The sequence below is a fragment of the Coenobita brevimanus genome, chromosome 33 (genome assembly GCF_032717465.1).
Source record: "Coenobita brevimanus isolate Jiangsu-jjx chromosome 33, ASM3271746v2, whole genome shotgun sequence".
In the NCBI taxonomy this organism is placed as follows: Eukaryota; Metazoa; Arthropoda; class Malacostraca; order Decapoda; family Coenobitidae; genus Coenobita; species Coenobita brevimanus.
In genome coordinates, this window is record NC_136986.1 from 9,498,830 (window position 1) to 9,516,374 (window position 17,545).

At 41.9% G+C, this 17,545-nt stretch overlaps 1 protein-coding gene across 1 annotated transcript; it reads right to left on the reverse strand.

Annotated features, from left to right (window-relative positions):
- Positions 1–375: 375 nt before the first annotated feature.
- LOC145395785 (uncharacterized) lies at positions 376–1,242 on the reverse strand. The gene has a single exon (XM_080269322.1). It carries the CDS (start codon positions 1,240–1,242, stop codon positions 376–378), a length of 867 nt encoding a protein of 288 aa, XP_080125448.1.
- Between the last annotated feature and the right edge of the window lie 16,303 nt (positions 1,243–17,545).

Sequence of the window (17,545 nt, forward strand, 5' to 3'; positions counted from 1 at the left end):
TCTTCCTCTAATGCTATGTAAACTTTGTCCTCCACATTGTCATCAATTAGGGAATCACTCTGGCCCTGAATGTCTTTACTGGCCAGGTCACTGGTAACAGGTGAATTGCCGAGACAATGGCGTGCGGGGGGGGGAGGTTATGCAGTGTAAGGCATTGTCCCTGCTTGGCATCTTGTAGAGGAATAAAGGAAGGTGTCCCGTGTATACATACGAAAAATCACGCGTGAAAATTGAAAATTGTGCAAATTATGAACCTTGCAATTGCGCAACGTACCAGTACGTCATTGGGACTGGCAAATGAAAAATGTTGCAATGTACCCATATGTCGACGGGACGCCTCGGGTTAAGTGCAAACTCCGCATTGGCTTGACATGTTTATTGGAGTCCTTCGGATTGCACTTTACGGTAGACACTTTGCATGAGGTGATAAAAGCTGCCATTCACTGTCACTCCAGGGAACCATGACTCAATAGCACCCTTTGCGGCTTGTCCATAGTCGATCAGCACAGTGTCTGGGCTCAGCAATGGGTTGATTTGCAGCAGCTGTTTGAGTAGTTCCCGGTAAGTGGATTGCTGCTTGTTTGGCAACAGAGCATAAACACATGGAAATACTTGGTTGTGTATTAATGCATGAACAGTATAAAGCTTGTAGAAAATCGCTGGCACCACTTTGAATGTTCCATCTGCGAACCAATTCACTGAGTGTTGCAGAAGTTGTAGGTTCTTTCTTGTGGAAAAAATCAGCATACGCTGTTGTGTCAGGCTGTTATCATACAGCAGGAACTCCTCTCCACCAGCAGTGACTCTGTATTCGTCGGGTATGTTCATATCAGCAGCGCTTGATGGTAATGGATTAGGTCCACTGACATTCTGTTCATGGCGGCAAACATCCCGTCTGATGTGTTCTATTGATGGCAACTGTACTGAGGCATCCTCTGAAATACCCTGAACTGCTTGGCTGATGATCTGCTGCGAAGTCCCGTGTGAGCTGATTGCTTGATTTTTGATGTCATGCCGAACAGCTAGTATTTCTGGATGACCCACCTTGACAGCATGGGTATGTGTGTTGAAGCTGCCAAGAATTTCTCCATCCCACAACTTGAGCTTGGCCTTACAGTTGTTGTGCCGACGTCTTTCACACTCATAGGACACCACATCATTAGCTAAGGTCTTCTGCTTCACATATATGTGGCCTTTGTAAATGAGCTTTGGCTTGCCACACTCACTTGGAATGAACTCCATGGTTGGATGAACCTACACAGTTGCTAGATTTGCAAATCACAACAATAGCCAGCAGTAATGCAACAGTATTGAGGTTGGTGACTGCAGACTGATACAACCGGCATCACCCCACAACTCCGAATGACAGTCAAAATGGAAGCTGTCATAACCAGCCAACACTTCAACTAATCAGGCTGGTTTATGTTTTTGGAACAGTGAGAATGACACCGTGGGTCGACGAACACGGCTTGCTCTTCATAAGGCCAGCTTACTAAACATGTTTTGCATTGATGGCTTTGATGTATGTTTGTTGTGCTGCCAGTTTGGGGGGCAATTACCCTATGAGGGCAGTTATCCGGGGGGCAGTTGTCCTGGGGGAAATAATCCTATGGGGGCAGTTATCCAGGGGGCAGTTGTCCGGGGGCAGATGTCCAGGGGGCAACTGTCCGAGGGGCAATTGTCCGGATACCCCCGCTAATACCAACACACCAGTCCTGTATGAGACAGCCCTAGCTTATATTCAATATGGACGGTGGATGTTAGCACCGAATTGGTGACATGTAGAGGTGTATAGTATGTAGGAAGACTACTGGACTATGCCCATAAGTCGGACACACACACCCACACACACACACACAAAAGAAAAAAAAAACAACCTCTCTATGCCTGAATTTCTTCCTGTAGAAACAGATCTGTGTAATGAGAAATAGCATAATCTTCTGCTTTTATCCTAAGTCTGACATCTGATTTTCGAGGAAAATAGGGGAAATATATTCCACTCTCTTAGAAAAAATCTTATTCCACTAAGAATAAGTGTTTTTTCGCGTTTGCATCGAGGTTCTGCAGAGGGACGCCTTCATGCGGAGGCACCTGTATGACTGGGTGACTCCACTTCCTGGTTAAACAAACGTTCCTCAGCTTTCTCCATATCACTCGAAACGAGGATGGTGGACTTCAGATGAAATGTAGTTTCATCCTGCAGTTCACCAGGTTCTCAATCAGAGGAACCTGGGGCAAATTTTGAGGCATGTGTGCAAGTGGCTTTGCTGTATTGTTCTTACTGTTAACTTTACACTGCTCTGGAAGGAATACTCCACTCCTTGAGGGTCACTGTGTTACGTGCAGATCACTGTCTTTTGAAGAAATGAGCTTATCAACTCTGAGCTGGTAGGCGAAGGAAGGTAGGCTAAGAACCATCCCTCCCAAGCACTATGTACGGCACGTTCAGTGTAAGGGCCAAGAAAAATAGCCTAGTAATTATTGTAATATTTGTATGTATGTATGTTATTCCTGACCATTATATTCACCCTAATTTGGTAAGGTTCAGTGTGTTTCATTTGAAAGTCTTTACAGTTGCAGTACTTCGTTTTATAATTTTTCAATAATATTTAGTCTGTAATTGAAGCTTCATAAACCTTTATTTTAGTCTCGTCTCATTATCTTTGAAATTCCTGTTGTTTCATTTGTTCACATACTGTTTCATTTGCTTCATAAACTTAGCTTTGTTATGTATCTCACGAGTATTTTCGAATTGATTAAAGGCTATATAAGGGCGCTTTTGACCCTCTCAATTTGGATAACCTTGGAGGAGGACCATGGCTTGTACAAAGAACCTAAAGCTAGCCAAGGATGTAGAACACGGAGGCATGGGGTGTAAGGTGGTGGGACAAGTGTGGTGGTACCATGTCAGGAAGGGGTACGGCTTCCTGACTCGTCGGGACACAGGGGACGACGTTTTATCCACCGCTCCTCCATTGTGACCCCTAACCCAGCCCGTCCTGTGCCTTCATTTGCTGCTGACGAGGTGGTGGAGTTCGTGGTGGAGCGGGCCAAGGGTCCTGCAGCTGCCTTTGTTACTGGCCCTGCAGGCCAGGTGGTGTGGGGCTCTCCACATGCCCTTTCCCGTTGTCGGCGCCAGCGCCAGCCTCCAGCTGTGCCTTCTGTCTCCTTCCTTGCCTCCTCTGCCTCCACCATCGTTACTATGTGTGTGGAGGTTCCCAAGGCCTTCTCAGGGTGAGATTTGGCAGTATTTGCCAAGCGCCTGCCTGCCATCTTCCAGGCCAATGGGCTCCCTGCCATCATCATCCCCGAGTCTTTTTCCTCCACACCCATGGAGTTCAATAAGGGGGACTACCAGCAGGCTTTGTTTTCCTTCAGAGAGTTGCGCCAGGGGTCCGTTCAGGCTGTCACCGACCCCGAGGAGGTTCGAATCCTGTCCTATACCCTCGGGATTGTACTTTCACACCTCAGTGGCACAGACTCTGCCTCCAACTCAGGCTCCAGCTCTTCTGCTTCTTCTGAGGTCTAACCAGCCTTCGGACATCAGCCTCATACCACTGCCTCCCGTGTGACTAAGCCGTCCATAGCCGTATTTTTGAGTTGACTATACGGGTGTCCTATTGTTTAGCTATCTTTTTGTATTTGGGCATCTTTTGTATATTTGAGGACTTGTACCTTTAGTGTATTTCAGTGTTTTTTGTGTATTTGTTTGTTCTGTATGTGTATTTGTCTTGTATATAGACTTTTTGGCTTAATGACCACATATGGCCGATAGCCATTAATTCAAGAAACAAACAATAAACTCTCAATTCACTCTACCATCATACAGCAGATCAACGGGATTAAGGTAAAATTAATAATTCTTATATTTGTTTTGGTTTTGTCTTCTATATGAAACTCGGTTAAATGTCAGTGAATTTTGCTCTAGATTTTTAAGAACTTTTACTTATATATATCTCCACGTACTGTGTTCATATTATTGATTGGATTTATATCATTGACATTAAGCATTGATTTATATCACAAGACTTACATAATGAACTTTATGAGTTCTTTTTGTACTTAGCTTTTTGCTTGCTGTGTAGGCCCTTGGTTCAATTTCCAGGAGAACCATATGTGAAATTGTTATTTTGTTATTAATTCGTATCAGTCTGGGGGGATTAAGGATCCTACACCTGCCGGGGGCCGGACCGGTGAGGTATCCATTCTACCCACCATTCAAAAGTTCACCCAGGTCGTTCCCATGCTGCCCTCTAGCAGTGTTGAGTGGCAAGCATACCACTTCTCCACTGTTCCCGGAGTTATATGCTGCCATACGCAGTATCCTCACTTCTGCCTAGCTTCAGAGGGAGTTTAATCACTACTTACTTTATTTTATTAATTCATTAATGACGACTTATTAGACCAGGGGGACGTGTCAAAAGGGTTTAATTATTGATGATGTTATTTGTTATTTCAGTATATTTGATTAATTTGTAAATAAATGCATCGTTATACTTCTGAGTTTCCTTTGGTGTTTCATGTGTGAATAGTGTGAGATACTCTGACTATTTTCTACCTTGTGGTTTAGGAACCTTTTTACATTCAGGCAATAAAAGGTTAACAGATTTGGGTTTAAAATTAAATTACTGATTGACTGATATAATATATACCTGAAATATGAGCTTGCGGCACAACTGAGAGAGTCAGATTTAAAAATAATATGAAGTTGAACTTCAAAGTGAATAAAAAATATATATATATGGGCTAGATAGCAAATAAACATGGAACGATGAGCATCACAACTAATCGGTGTATATAATAGCCTACTTACACTGTTTGCAGTAGTTAAATGGAGTCAGTCTTGGAGGACGACCCAGACGAATTCGCGAACTTCGACATTCCTGAGCCATCAGGTGAGGAGTGTGTCTTGGTTGAAGAGGGACGTATGTGGATGTTAATATCTCTGAGATGGAGTCATGATTGCAAAATTTTGAATCGTGAGTGAATGTGAATGAGGCCCATTTAACTGAGCATATTCTAGTTAGTTTATTCCCATTATATATATATATATATATATATATATATATATATATATATATATATATATATATATATATGTGTGTGTGTGTGTGTGTGTGTGTGTATATATATATATATATATATATATATATATATATATATATATATATATATATACAGAAGTGAAGTTTACAATAAAGTAAGTAGGAAAGGTGCTGGGAGGAATGAAAAAAGTGTTTAGATGTCGTCCGCTTAGAATGGATGTAAAGAGAAGGCTGTATGAGGGTGTTGTGGTACCGACTGCGTTATATGGGGCTGAAACTTGGAATATGGGTGTAGCAGAGAGGAAAAGTTTGAATGTAATGGAGATGAGGTGTCTGAGGAGTATGTGTGGAGTGACTCGTATGGATCGAGTGCGAAATGATGAAGTGAGAAGGAGAACTGGAGTTGTTCGGGTGATGGCTGGTGGAGTTGATCAGAGGGTGTTGCGATGGTTTCGGCATATGGAGAGAATGGATAGTGAGCGATTGGTGAAAAAGATAACTAGATCTGATGTGAGAGGTGTAAGGCTGAGAGAAAGACCACGAATAGGATGGAAGGACAGTGTGAAGAGAGCGCTTGAAGCGAGAGGGATGTCTGTTGAACAAGGAAGAGTGGCTGTGCGTGACAGAAATAAATGGAGAGAAACTGTGAATGAATAAATGATGACGCAGCCCTGAGGGGATATTCTCACGCATTTGGTCTGATCAGCGTCAGGTCAGATGCGGGTAAGGGGATAGGTCTGTTATGATGTGGCAGGGGTAAACCAGCTCTCCCGTCGGACCCTGCAGCGGTTGTCACTGACTGCATTCAGCAGTTGACCCTTGTGCGGTGTGGTGCGGTGAGGATCTGTCTATTCTCCCCTTTGGGGCTAAGATGCGAATGAATGGATGAGTAAATGGGGAGTGTGTCGTCCTGTCTCGGCTACCTCCCTTTTCTTGGGGGAAGCAGCCTAGGTATATATATATATATATATATATATATATATATATATTTACTATATATATAGATCTCTGGATCCTAAGCACACCATATCGTACGGAGGGATAAGAGCTATTGTTCATGATGATGATGATGATGATGATGATGATGATGATGATGATGAACAACTTTATGCATCTACAATGCGGGCAGATCTGCCATAAAACATTGTGTATATTTTCCGTCTGATGATGCCCTTTCAGTGTATTTGTGTTCCATCCTATTAATTTAGTTTCAACTTATTATTTCAAATTGTTATGGCGTTTTTTATGGTATAACCAGTCAAGATTGTTTGTGAAACCACTCCCAATACGTAATGAAATCGTCTGGTGCTGTTAGGAATGAGTGATTGATTGAAGAACATAAATAAAAATGGCGGCTCAACTGATGTTGTACCGGCCTGCAGTGAAACAGACGATACGATAACGTAAAACATATAAAGACACTAAAAACACTGAACAATAAAACTTACAAAGGAGTGTGGGTGTCTGAACATGCGAGAGGATTCCCCCATCCCTCCCCATAGCACAAGCATCCTTTCCAAGAACCGGGCTGTGTTAGTAATAACGTAAAGAAGACGTAACATGAGGGACAGGGTTAACCAATCCGATTAAGTCTTTTACAGATTCATCAGGCAATCATTAAACTATCTTACTGAAAGTACGAAGAACATTTATTGAAGTGTTTAATGAAGGTCACATCTAGGCTATTACAAGCTGCGTAAAACCGTCTAGATTATTAACCTGGTTACTACGAAGGTGTCATAAGTTTATTGTTACCTCCAGAAAATAATATTAAACTAAGGAAGAATTTTTCATTTTCAAAAATTTCATGAAAGATTCATCTGACCACCCTAGTTAAGTTTTAAATTGTTGTTTTCACCCAACCTCAATAAAATCGCCTGGAAATTTCAAGATCATATTATGACAGATATTCATTCTTATATCTGGAAAACCAAAGTTCCTGTGTTTTCTTATCAACTACCATTATATTTTTTTCTCAACGCCAGATAACTTTTTCGCGGTAAGATAATGTTGTCGGATTTGTGTCTGTATTCTCGTCGGTTAAGGATTCGCACTAACAGCTCTTCTTTGGTGATTAACTTTGCTTATCAGGATACTCCTTACTATCCTCTTTTGTTTATTAAATTGATTAAAATACTATCATTCACAGTATAAATTACATACAATTTGATATTATCCAGCCATGTCCAAAGACATGAGGTGCCAGGCATAATAAACCTTGCCCGACAGCAATTATTTTATTTTCAACCATTTTCAAGTTATAACCCTTTGAAAATCCGTGATCTTGCGTTTGACCTTTCAAGGTCGCTCAGGGTCAAATGTCATGGTTAAGGTGGTCCACATGTATATGGTAGAAAATTAACTTCATGATACAAGTCAAGGTACCCCCTCATTTTGTTAGGTTTGTCATTGGTATAATATTGCCAAAATTTTAGTTTCCTACTGCATCTAGAAGGCAGTGCTCAAAAGCCAAACAATATCAGAATTATCTATCTATCTATCTATATACCTAGGCTGCTTCCCCCAAGGAAAGGGAGGTAGCCGAGACAGGACGACTCACTCTCCATTTACTCATCCATTCAAACACATTCATTCGCATCTTAGCCCCAAAGGGGAGAACGGACAGATCCTCACCGCACCACACCGCACAAGGGTCAACTGGGCAATGCAATCAGTGACATCCGCAGCAGGGCCCGACAGCAGAACTGGTTTACCCCTGCCACATCATAACAGACCCATCCCCTTACCCGCACCTGACCTGACTAGCTGCTCAGACCAAATGCGGGAGAATATCCCCTCAGGGCTGCGTCATCACTTATTCATTCACAATTTCTCTCCATTTATTTCTGTCACGCACAGAATTATGGTGCCATGTATTATTAACAAACGTGATGTGGGTGAGATAGATGTTTACTCCAATAATACAAAAATTACAATGAAAATACAACAGTATCATAGGGAATAATAAAATCAATAATACAAATTTCAATGAGCAGAAGTTTCGTACACTTATCAAACCAGAATTCTTAATACCAGTCAATATTTCATAACAGCAGTAATAACAGACACCTTTGTAGTTTGAGTGAGAATAGCTTTCCAGTTTGCTTCAACAACTTGCAGAAGAAACTGCTTTTCTTCCTCATTATTGGTAACAGGACAGTTATATTCTTCAAACATCTTTACAGCACGCTCAGCAGTGTCATTCACCACCCTCAGCTTTCTTATTCGCTCTTTTCCCTGCAGATGATCCTCGTTTGTGTTCCATGAATCTGGCGGAAGCATAAGAAATGACTCTACAATTTTCAGGTGACGTAAAATGTTCATGGTCCGCTTGCTTGCTAAATCTCCCAAACTTGTTTCTTTTGCTAGAGTGGTCAGATCACCTCACACATGGCGTATTCCAGGTTTTCTGCTCATAGCTTTCATTTTCTTGGCTTTCTCTGATGCCGGAACTCTGTCAGAGAAAAGTGCGAGGCCCACAAGCACATCTTATGGGTACCACAATTGGTGCTCCAGGACTTTCATTACAGCAGCGGCAACCTCACCATCAATGGCTTTGTATTTGTCAAGATCAGGCCAGAATGCCAAATCTCCAGCAGGTGCCTCAGCTGCAAACGGGGCTTCTGTCCATGCTCTAGTGTAAATGATTGCACCGAACTGTACAAACGGGTGAAGATGATGTTCTTTCTTTGTCAGATGAAAGACGTCTTGCTGATTACGAAAGAAATATATTTTGATGGCGCAAAGCATCTTAGCCATCCACCTTGCACAGTGGACAGGCCCTGGTGTTCACCAATGAATTTGATCAGGTGGACTTCCCAGCACAATCATCGGCAGTTCAGCCAGTTCTTGGTAATCATCCCTGATGAGCAATTCCTGACCAGTCACGTCTTTGAGAACAGCTACCGCTGATTTCACAAAGCTGTCAACTCCATTATTTAGCTCCAAGGCCTCAAATTTTTTAATGGTGAGAGTCGGCCAACAAGAATTGAACCTTTTGAATCGAGGAATATCTGGTGAGCCTCATGGTCCAAAGCATAAGGAAAATGCTTTTGCAAGAACCAGTTCTGTAACACGATGGCAACAGGCAAACCATTGTTGTTCTCTGTCAAACATATTCTTAAGACGAGGCATATTCCATTGATTCGACCAGTACTTAAAGATGTGGTGTGGTAGATGGAGGTGCCCATCATCCACCCACTCGGTGTTGTGGTACCCTGGTTTTAGGGTAGCTCTAAATCGAGTGGCAGCCCAAATGATTTCCTGTAAACCAGGAATCATTACAATGCTGGTTGGTAACCCTATAACCAATCGACACGTGCTCCCTACGTGACAGATAGTGGGTTGGCGGAGGGTTACTGCCCCTCCCCGGAAAACAACTAACTAAAAATACGAACAAGAAGCCTCGGACCAGGATTGACCAAAATATGATGACTATGGACCGAACAGAGGACATGATACGGCGACGTGGAATGTAAGGGGTGCAAATGATGTGAAAGAGAGAGAGATTGTCCAGGTACTTCAGGTTGCGAAATTGGATGTACGTGGATTAACTGAAACTAAATGGAGAGGTGAGAGTGTAAGAGAATGGGAATATGGATGGGGTATATGTGCAGGAGTAGGTGAGCATGAGAGGGCAGAAGATGGAGTGTGTCTTGTTGTGAGTAACAGATGGAAGGAGAATATAAGAGAGTATGGATCAGTTGGTTCAAGGATTGTGTGGGTAAGACTGAAAGTTGGACTACAAATGTGGGCAATTGTGTGCATGTATGCACCAATGCAAGCTCATGGAAGCAGAGTGAGAGAAGAGTTCTGGACAAATGTGGGAGTGTGCATGGAAGGGTTTGAAAGGAATGGGAGAGTGTTTTTGATTGGTGATATGAATGGTAAAGTAGGGAATGTGAAGGTGAATGGAGAGGCTGATGAGTGGAGTGTTCCTATTGAGATAGATGAGAATGGCAGTGCTGTAGTGGACATTTGTGCCGGGAGAGGGTTGGTGATAGTCAATACCCTCTTCAGGCACAAAATGATCCACAGGTATATATGGCGAGTGATGAGAAAGGTGGATGGTGAACTGAATGAAAGGAAGGCAATGACTGATTATGTATGTGTGAATGAAAGGATGCGAAGATGTGTAATGGATGCAAGAGCATAATTATACAGGTTGGAGGAGTGGACATTCTGACCACCACTTGGTGGTGGTCAGAATCAAGGTCCAAGTTAAATGGAGAAACAGATGAAGGGAAGGACGGGAGGAAGGAGCAGATGCAAGAAGAGTGGAAAGGTTACAAGAAGATGAGGAAAAGGCATAATATAAGAGAGAAGTGGAGGAACGATTGGGTAAATATGAATTGGAGCAGATAGGGGACTTGGAAGGCGTGTGCAAGATATTCACAGAAGAAATATGTGCAGCATTTCAGGTGGTGTGTCGGGTGAAGAGATGAAAGGGAGCACAAGGAACACCATGGTGGAATGAAGAGATGAAACAGGCTTTGGAACAAAAGAAAAAAAACATATAATGAATGGATGAGAAATTGGGACGTGGAAGAAGTTGAGAGACGAAAGAGAGAGTTATATGTAGAGAGGAAGAGAGAGGTGAAAAGATTAGTAAGAGAGAGTAAGAAGAGAGTGGATGAGAATTTTGGAAGGAATTTGAGTGTCAAGTGGAGGGAATGTAAGAAAATGTTCTGGAAAGAGGTAAAGAGAGTCAGACAGGGTAGCAATGAAGTTAGTATGGGAGTGAAAGATAAAAATGGTAGATAACTAGTTGAGAAGGGAGAAAAAGTGAGCAGAGGGAGAGAACACTTTAATGAATTGTTGAACATACAGAATGAATGTAATGCAAGTGTAAGTGGCTGGGGAATGGCTGGGAGAAGGAGGGGGGTGAGAAGACAGGAAGAAATCAGTAGAATGGAAGTTGTGGAAGCAATGAAGAAAGTCAAAATGGGGAAAGCCCCAGGAATTGATGGAGTGTGTAGTGAAATGCTGAAGCATGGGGGAAAGATAGTAGTAGAATGGATGTTGAAGATGTGCAGATTGGCCTGGGATGAAGGTAGAGTCCTGGAGGATTGGAAGTCGTCTAATTATTAGCTTGAACAAAAGGAAAGGGGAAAAAGAAGTGTGTGGTAATCACAGGGGTATTTGTCTTCTTAATGTAACAGGAAAAGTATAATGTAGGAGTCTTATTGGCAGAGTTAGGGAAATAACAGAGGAATTAGTTGGAAAAGAACAGGGAGGCTTTAGGAAGGGAAGAGGTTGTTTAGATCAGATATTCATTCTTAAGACTTTAGTGGAAACGTTTTTAGAAAAAGGAAAGAGGTTGTATGCGGCCTTCATGGATTTCGAGAAAGCATATGACAGGGTGGATAGACAAGGATTGTGAAAAGTATTAAGAACATATGGAGTAGATGGGAAGTTGTTGAATGCTGTGAAGAATATGTATGAGGGTGCTAAGGCTGCAGTGCGTGTGGATGGTGAACTGGTTGAGTTTTTCTGTTTGAAGGTTGAGTGGAAACAGGGATGTGTCATGTCTCCATGGTTATTCAGTCTGTATAAGGATGGGGTTATAAAAGAGATACAAGGTAGGCAGTGGATACTGGAGTGGCCCTAATGAGAGAGGGCAGTGTCTGGAAACTAACTGTACTGTTGTTTGCAGATGATACCGTATTGTTAAGTGAAGACTAAGGGGAGCTGCAATGCTTGGTGGATGAGTCTAGGAGATTGTGTAAGAAACGGAATCTAAAGGTGAATGTAGGGAAGAGTAAAGTTATGGTCTTCGAGAGATGTGAAGCCAGTGAATATACAGTGAGGTTGGTTGAGGAGGAAATGGAAAATGTGAGTACGTTTAAGTACTAGGGTAGTGTGATGAGTAAGGATGGAAGTTTAGAGGGTGAAGTGCTTGAAAGGGTACAACAAGGAAGAAAGGTTGTTGGTTCCTTGAAGGCAATGATAAGAAACAGGGAAGTGAGCATGGATGTGAAAAAGTTATTACATGACAGTATTGTGATACCAACTCTAACGTATGAAGGTGAAGCTTGGACCTTGTTGAAGGGACACAAGTCAAGAGTGACAGCAGTGGAATGAGTTATTTTGAGAGGAGCCTGTGGAGTCACATGGAGAGACAGACTGACAAATGAGGATGTGAAGGAGCGTTGTGGTGTTGATGCGGATGTGAGAGGAAGCGTTAGGAGAAACACAATGAGGTGGTTTGGCCATGTGGAGAGGATGGAGAATGAGAGACTGACAAGAAGAGTGTATGTGAGTGAGGTGGAGGTGGAGAGAGGGAGGGAAAGGCCAAGGATGAGATGGAGGGATGGAGTGGAGAGGTATATGAGAGTGGGGTGTGTGAACTGGGAGCAGGGCAGTGAAATGGCGGGGGACAGAGTAACGTGGAGGCGATTTGTTTGTGGCCACCCCATATAAAGGATTAAGGCATTTGGCAATAGATAGATAGATAGTGCCAAAGCTCATTGCCTGCACGTTGTCTACCAGGTTCCACTGCACCAAAGATCATGAGGAGCTTTGGCTTCATACTCTGCCTTGCCAGAGGATGTCTTTGGTACACAAAGAAGCTTATCTATTCTATCTCCAGACCCCAGCACTGGCAGGTGGTCAACTTTTCCTGTTGCAGCAGTTTGAGGCAGAATTTTGCCATCTTAGTGTATGACTTGGGGATATTCCGGCACAAACTTTGCTCTTCCTAATTCTGCATGATCTTGCTTTCTTTCTGACTCTGTGGATGGTGCTACGGGAAGTGGGAAGAGAAGAAGAATCATGGCCAAGAGCAGCCGGAAGTGGAGCCATTAAACGAACAACCTCTCGGTCAGATGTTTTGTTTCTGCCCGAAGCTTCTGTCACATGTTTGATATATAGCTGGGATGCTGCAATTTGATGGTTCTTTGGTTTTGCATCCTGACACTTAATCGCCAGTTCTGAAGAACGGGTAGGTGCAAAATCAACATCTGAACCATTTGTATCATCTGAGCTGTCAGTTTCATCAGTCATGCAAACACTGTTTGCTGCTGAGGTGGCTGCAGCAATAGCCTTTTCTTGACGCTTTTCTTCATCATTTTTCCGCTTTGGGGTTCTTTCTTTCTCTTTGGTCAGTTCTTTGTCTTCAGCACTCATGTACATTTTCCGGTCATGTCTTTGATCAGTGAGGAATTCTTTATCTCCTTTGATCCTAATCATAGTTAGTGCATAAGAATGAGCAATGTCAAACAGAGAATCTAAAGTTGTAGCATACTCCCAGATGTTTCAGAACATCTTTTCCTGTTTTTCTTCTGCAGCCACCAGGTGGTATAGAATTTTTCTAATTTCTCAATTACATGTTTTTCAAGGATAATAGGAATGGCAGCTTCATGCCAAAGGACAAACAACTCCTCAGCTGTCATTTCTGACAGACTTTACTTCCTGCAAGTGATAGTGGAACCTTTGCAGTACTTGTTTAATTGTGGGAAGTTGCTTCAGCCGTAGCAGTAAAAAGTTATTAAGACCAATCAAGAAAATGTCACTTTTCAGACGAGTTGATGTCATTTCTGATGTGCTTAGGAATTGCCCAGTGTCATTTTTAATATTACTGCAGCGATCTTCATACTCACTAACAACAGATCAGTCACTCTGTCCTGTTAGTTATGGCATCTTTCAACACAAGACTCTATTGTGAAGTATGCCTTGGGTACAATTTTGAATACATTCACCAGAGGGGTGACACATATACATCAGATGTTGCTGATGCATCGCAGATATCAAACATTCAAGACAACTAATACTGCAATTATGATGACAACTTTTATGAATGTATGAGTATATCCCTTTCAGTAGATTGTAGCTAGCTTTGCGATTTTGTGCAATATTTAAGACTCAGTGAGCACTTTCTTAAAATACCTCTAGAATTGTTATTCAATTGGTAGGTCTAACAAACTGAGACGGTGACCTGATTTCTAGCTTGAATTTCATTTTTTTAGACCAACCTAGTCATGGTGCCAAAGGAAAGCCCATAGGAGACTTCCTATATCTTGCTAGTAGTAAATATCCCAATCTTCAACAAGTTTCCAGCTATAGCCCCTTAAATATCCGTGAGCTTGAGTTTGACCTTTCAGTGTCACTTAATATCAAAGGTCATGGTACAAATTAAAGACCAATGTGGGACCTCATGTATGTTGATAATAGTAAATATTTCTCTATCTTCAACCAGTTTCGAGTTGTAGCCCCATGAATAACCGTGACCTTGAGTTTGACCTTTCATTGCCACTTAAGGTCAAAGGTCATGGTACCAATTAAAAGCCCATGTAGGACTTTCTATACTTTTTTTTTTTTTTAATAACAGAAGGGAGGAAGGAAAAACAAATGAGTAAAAAAAAAAAAAAACAATCCATACACCAGATTACTGGCATCCTCCGTTCATAAAATATCTGTAACAGTTAGACTTGAACAGCTGTAGGTTGAAATTTGGAGGGAAACAACTCTGGGGAAGCGAATTCCAGAGAGATGCAGTTCGGGGAATGAAAGAATTCTGATAGGCAGAAGTAATAGCAAATATCTATCTGCGACCAGTTTCAAGTTATAGCCCCCTGAATATCATTGACCGTGAGCTTGACCTTTCAAGTTCACTCCAGATCAAAAATCTTGGTGCGAAATGAAAGCCCATATACGATTTCCTGTATGCTTATAATAGTACATATCTCTATCGTCATCCGGTCTCAATTATAGTCCTCTGACAATCCTGGGCCTTGATTTTGTCCTTTCCAGGTCACTCTGTTACCTCCAAAAGTTAGTTACTTTCTTTTGAGACTAGTACCCACATATCCTGAAAGTTTCATGTAATTTCAATCAACCGTTTTTCCGTAATGATGCTAACGAACAATGAAACAAAGAAACGAACAGAGAAACTCGACCAAAAACAATACCTCGCCAGACTCTGGCTGGGCAAGGTAATAAATCGCTAAGGAACTGGTGTTAGAGAGCTTCCTAACCTGACAAGAATGTGACCCTGGGAGAATGAATTATAGTCTTCATTAACTTCACCTCTACTAGTGGTCTCATTCAAAATAATATTAACTGCAAGCAGGAAAACTAATTCAAGACTGTACCGTGATGAAATGTTTAAGGGAATTAGGCCGCATCTCGTCGGCTGAGGCAGCTCCTTAACACCTGAACCGCGGGGTTGTTTTGGCGCTCCTTGCGTGTCCTACGGGGAGATTTGCACTCCGACAGACTTTGTAAAAATATTTGCCAAAAATCAGTTATTAGTCCTAGAATATTATAATTTTATACGCCTATGGCACATACCCTTAGCTTTCTCCTGGGATGTTTGTTTAGCGTTCGTCATGGACCATAGGACTTGTGTTGACTTCTGAAGTTGGGTAATGAAGTCTTCACTTTACACTTCCCGACACCCCGTAATATGATTACCACAGCCTGATATTATCACTAGAAAATCTATTCTATGATTTTCTAATAGTTTGGAATCCATACTCCAAAAAAAAAAAACCCACTGTGAAAGCAATTAAAATTACGAGCGCGTACCGACTTCCCACTTGTGCTCGTTCGCTGCTGGTATTCTGTCATTTATTATTCATAAAAACACTCACACTTTATATTTCTATTACTATATAACACTTATATATATCTGCAGTCTTTATCCATAAGTTTCCCTCAGTAATAGTAGTTTACTGTCACTGTATGCATTCAATTTCTCTTTCAGTAAAATACGTAGCATTCACTTTCTCGTCCGGTATACTAGCGTTGAGAGCGAGTCTGTCACCTTCATTTTCACTTTCATAACTCATAGTATTCATACATGCCAGAGTGAAACTTTCACTTTCATTACTCCTAGTATATATACTCGTATTCATATATAACTGCTCATTTACATTTCTAGTTACATTCTCTATTTTATTTACATTATTTACATTTCTATTTTATTTACACGTGTTATGCACTGTCACTTGCAGTAACTTATAAAACTATTTTCCACTGTTCAGTTATATTTACATTCATTGCTTTCACTTGCTGTTTACACATTATTTACACATTATTTACATTTCCACTTGTACTGTTTTAGTCACCAGAAAGATCGTAGTCACTGACCATCACTTTCACTGATTAATTAGCCAGTTCACGTTCCACAGCAGTCACTTAGCACTTTACCCCTTTCCACACGGTTTAGTAGGGGTAGAGGTCACAGGGCCCTTTGCGTGGGGCTAAAAAGGGACGGAATCGGACAGGCGAGAATCCGACGTGGTTTCACTTTGAAAGACGACAGTAAACTGAATGCTGTGGTGCCCTAGGGGCAGTGAAAGGCTGCCAATGTCAGCGTGGTGACAGCTACTAATATCAGCGCTATGAAATGATTGGCAGGAAATCTAGACAATACATAATAAATTAGGTAGTTCCAGGTGAATGTAAATATCACTAAGGCTTCTCCCTTCCTGTCTTATATATGTTTATATTACGAGAATAGATTATACAGCATATTTCAAGGGGAAATAAACAGGGAAAATAAGCGAACGAGTGCACGTGAGGTGTTGTCAGTTGATAATTAGCCAATTCCAGGTGTATGGCACTATCACTTACCTTATTTCTTTTTTGTATATATTATTTTGTATAAGAATAGGGCATAGGGCTTATTTCAATGGATGAAATCTGGAAAATTCCAGGGAAGATTTACTTAGCGCAGTGCGGCCGGGCAGCCAAGAGGAGAGGGTAATGGAGGGGAGGTAGGGAGGGGAGTCAAGAACAGGGAGAAATGGTTAAATTGTCAACAATGGATGGGAGTACAGATGAGATTAGGAGTGCTGACTAGTGTTGGACATTGGCAGTACTGATAGATGATACAAGCCACCACTTGAAAGCCCGAGCGAATTCAAAATGACACAAATCACTAAAGTGACACCCCGTGGTATGATCCCTTGCTCCCAAGCGTCACGAGTGACGTCCCATGGTTAAGGGGTTAACACCTTTCCCTAGGCGATTTATTTTATTTGCTGAATCTTACTGTCCTTTGTTGTTACATAAATGCATCCAGTTTCGTAATACTCGGCATAAATAACGCAGAAATATATTAACCACCATTATCCATAATCAAATTGATAAGAAGAGATGTTAGGGAGCTTCCAGAATACTAGCTTTAGATCTGTCTATTAACAGCTCGAGGACGGTTAAGGCAGACCACTTTTACCCCTGTCTCAGTTTTCCCACAGGATATGACCCGCAGTATCAGTTTAACCCGCCCCGTCCCGGAGACGTGAATTCACGTCTTCACATGATGTGCACTCATATCCCGGAGACATAAAGTAATGCGGCAACATTGCAAGGTCCCTAATTTGCACAATTTTCAATTTTCGCGAGTGATTTTTGGCACGTATACACGGGACACCTTCCTCTATTCCTCTACAAGATGCCAAGCAGGGACAATGCCTTACACCGCATAACCTCTCCCCCCCCCCTGCACGCCATTGTCTCGGCAATTCACCTGTTACCAGTGACCTGGTCAGTAA

Bases quoted from the DNA above. Each gene is read 5' to 3' on its own strand.
- LOC145395785 (XM_080269322.1), bottom strand. From the start codon at position 1,242: ATGGAGTTCATTCCAAGTGAGTGTGGCAAGCCAAAGCTCATTTACAAA.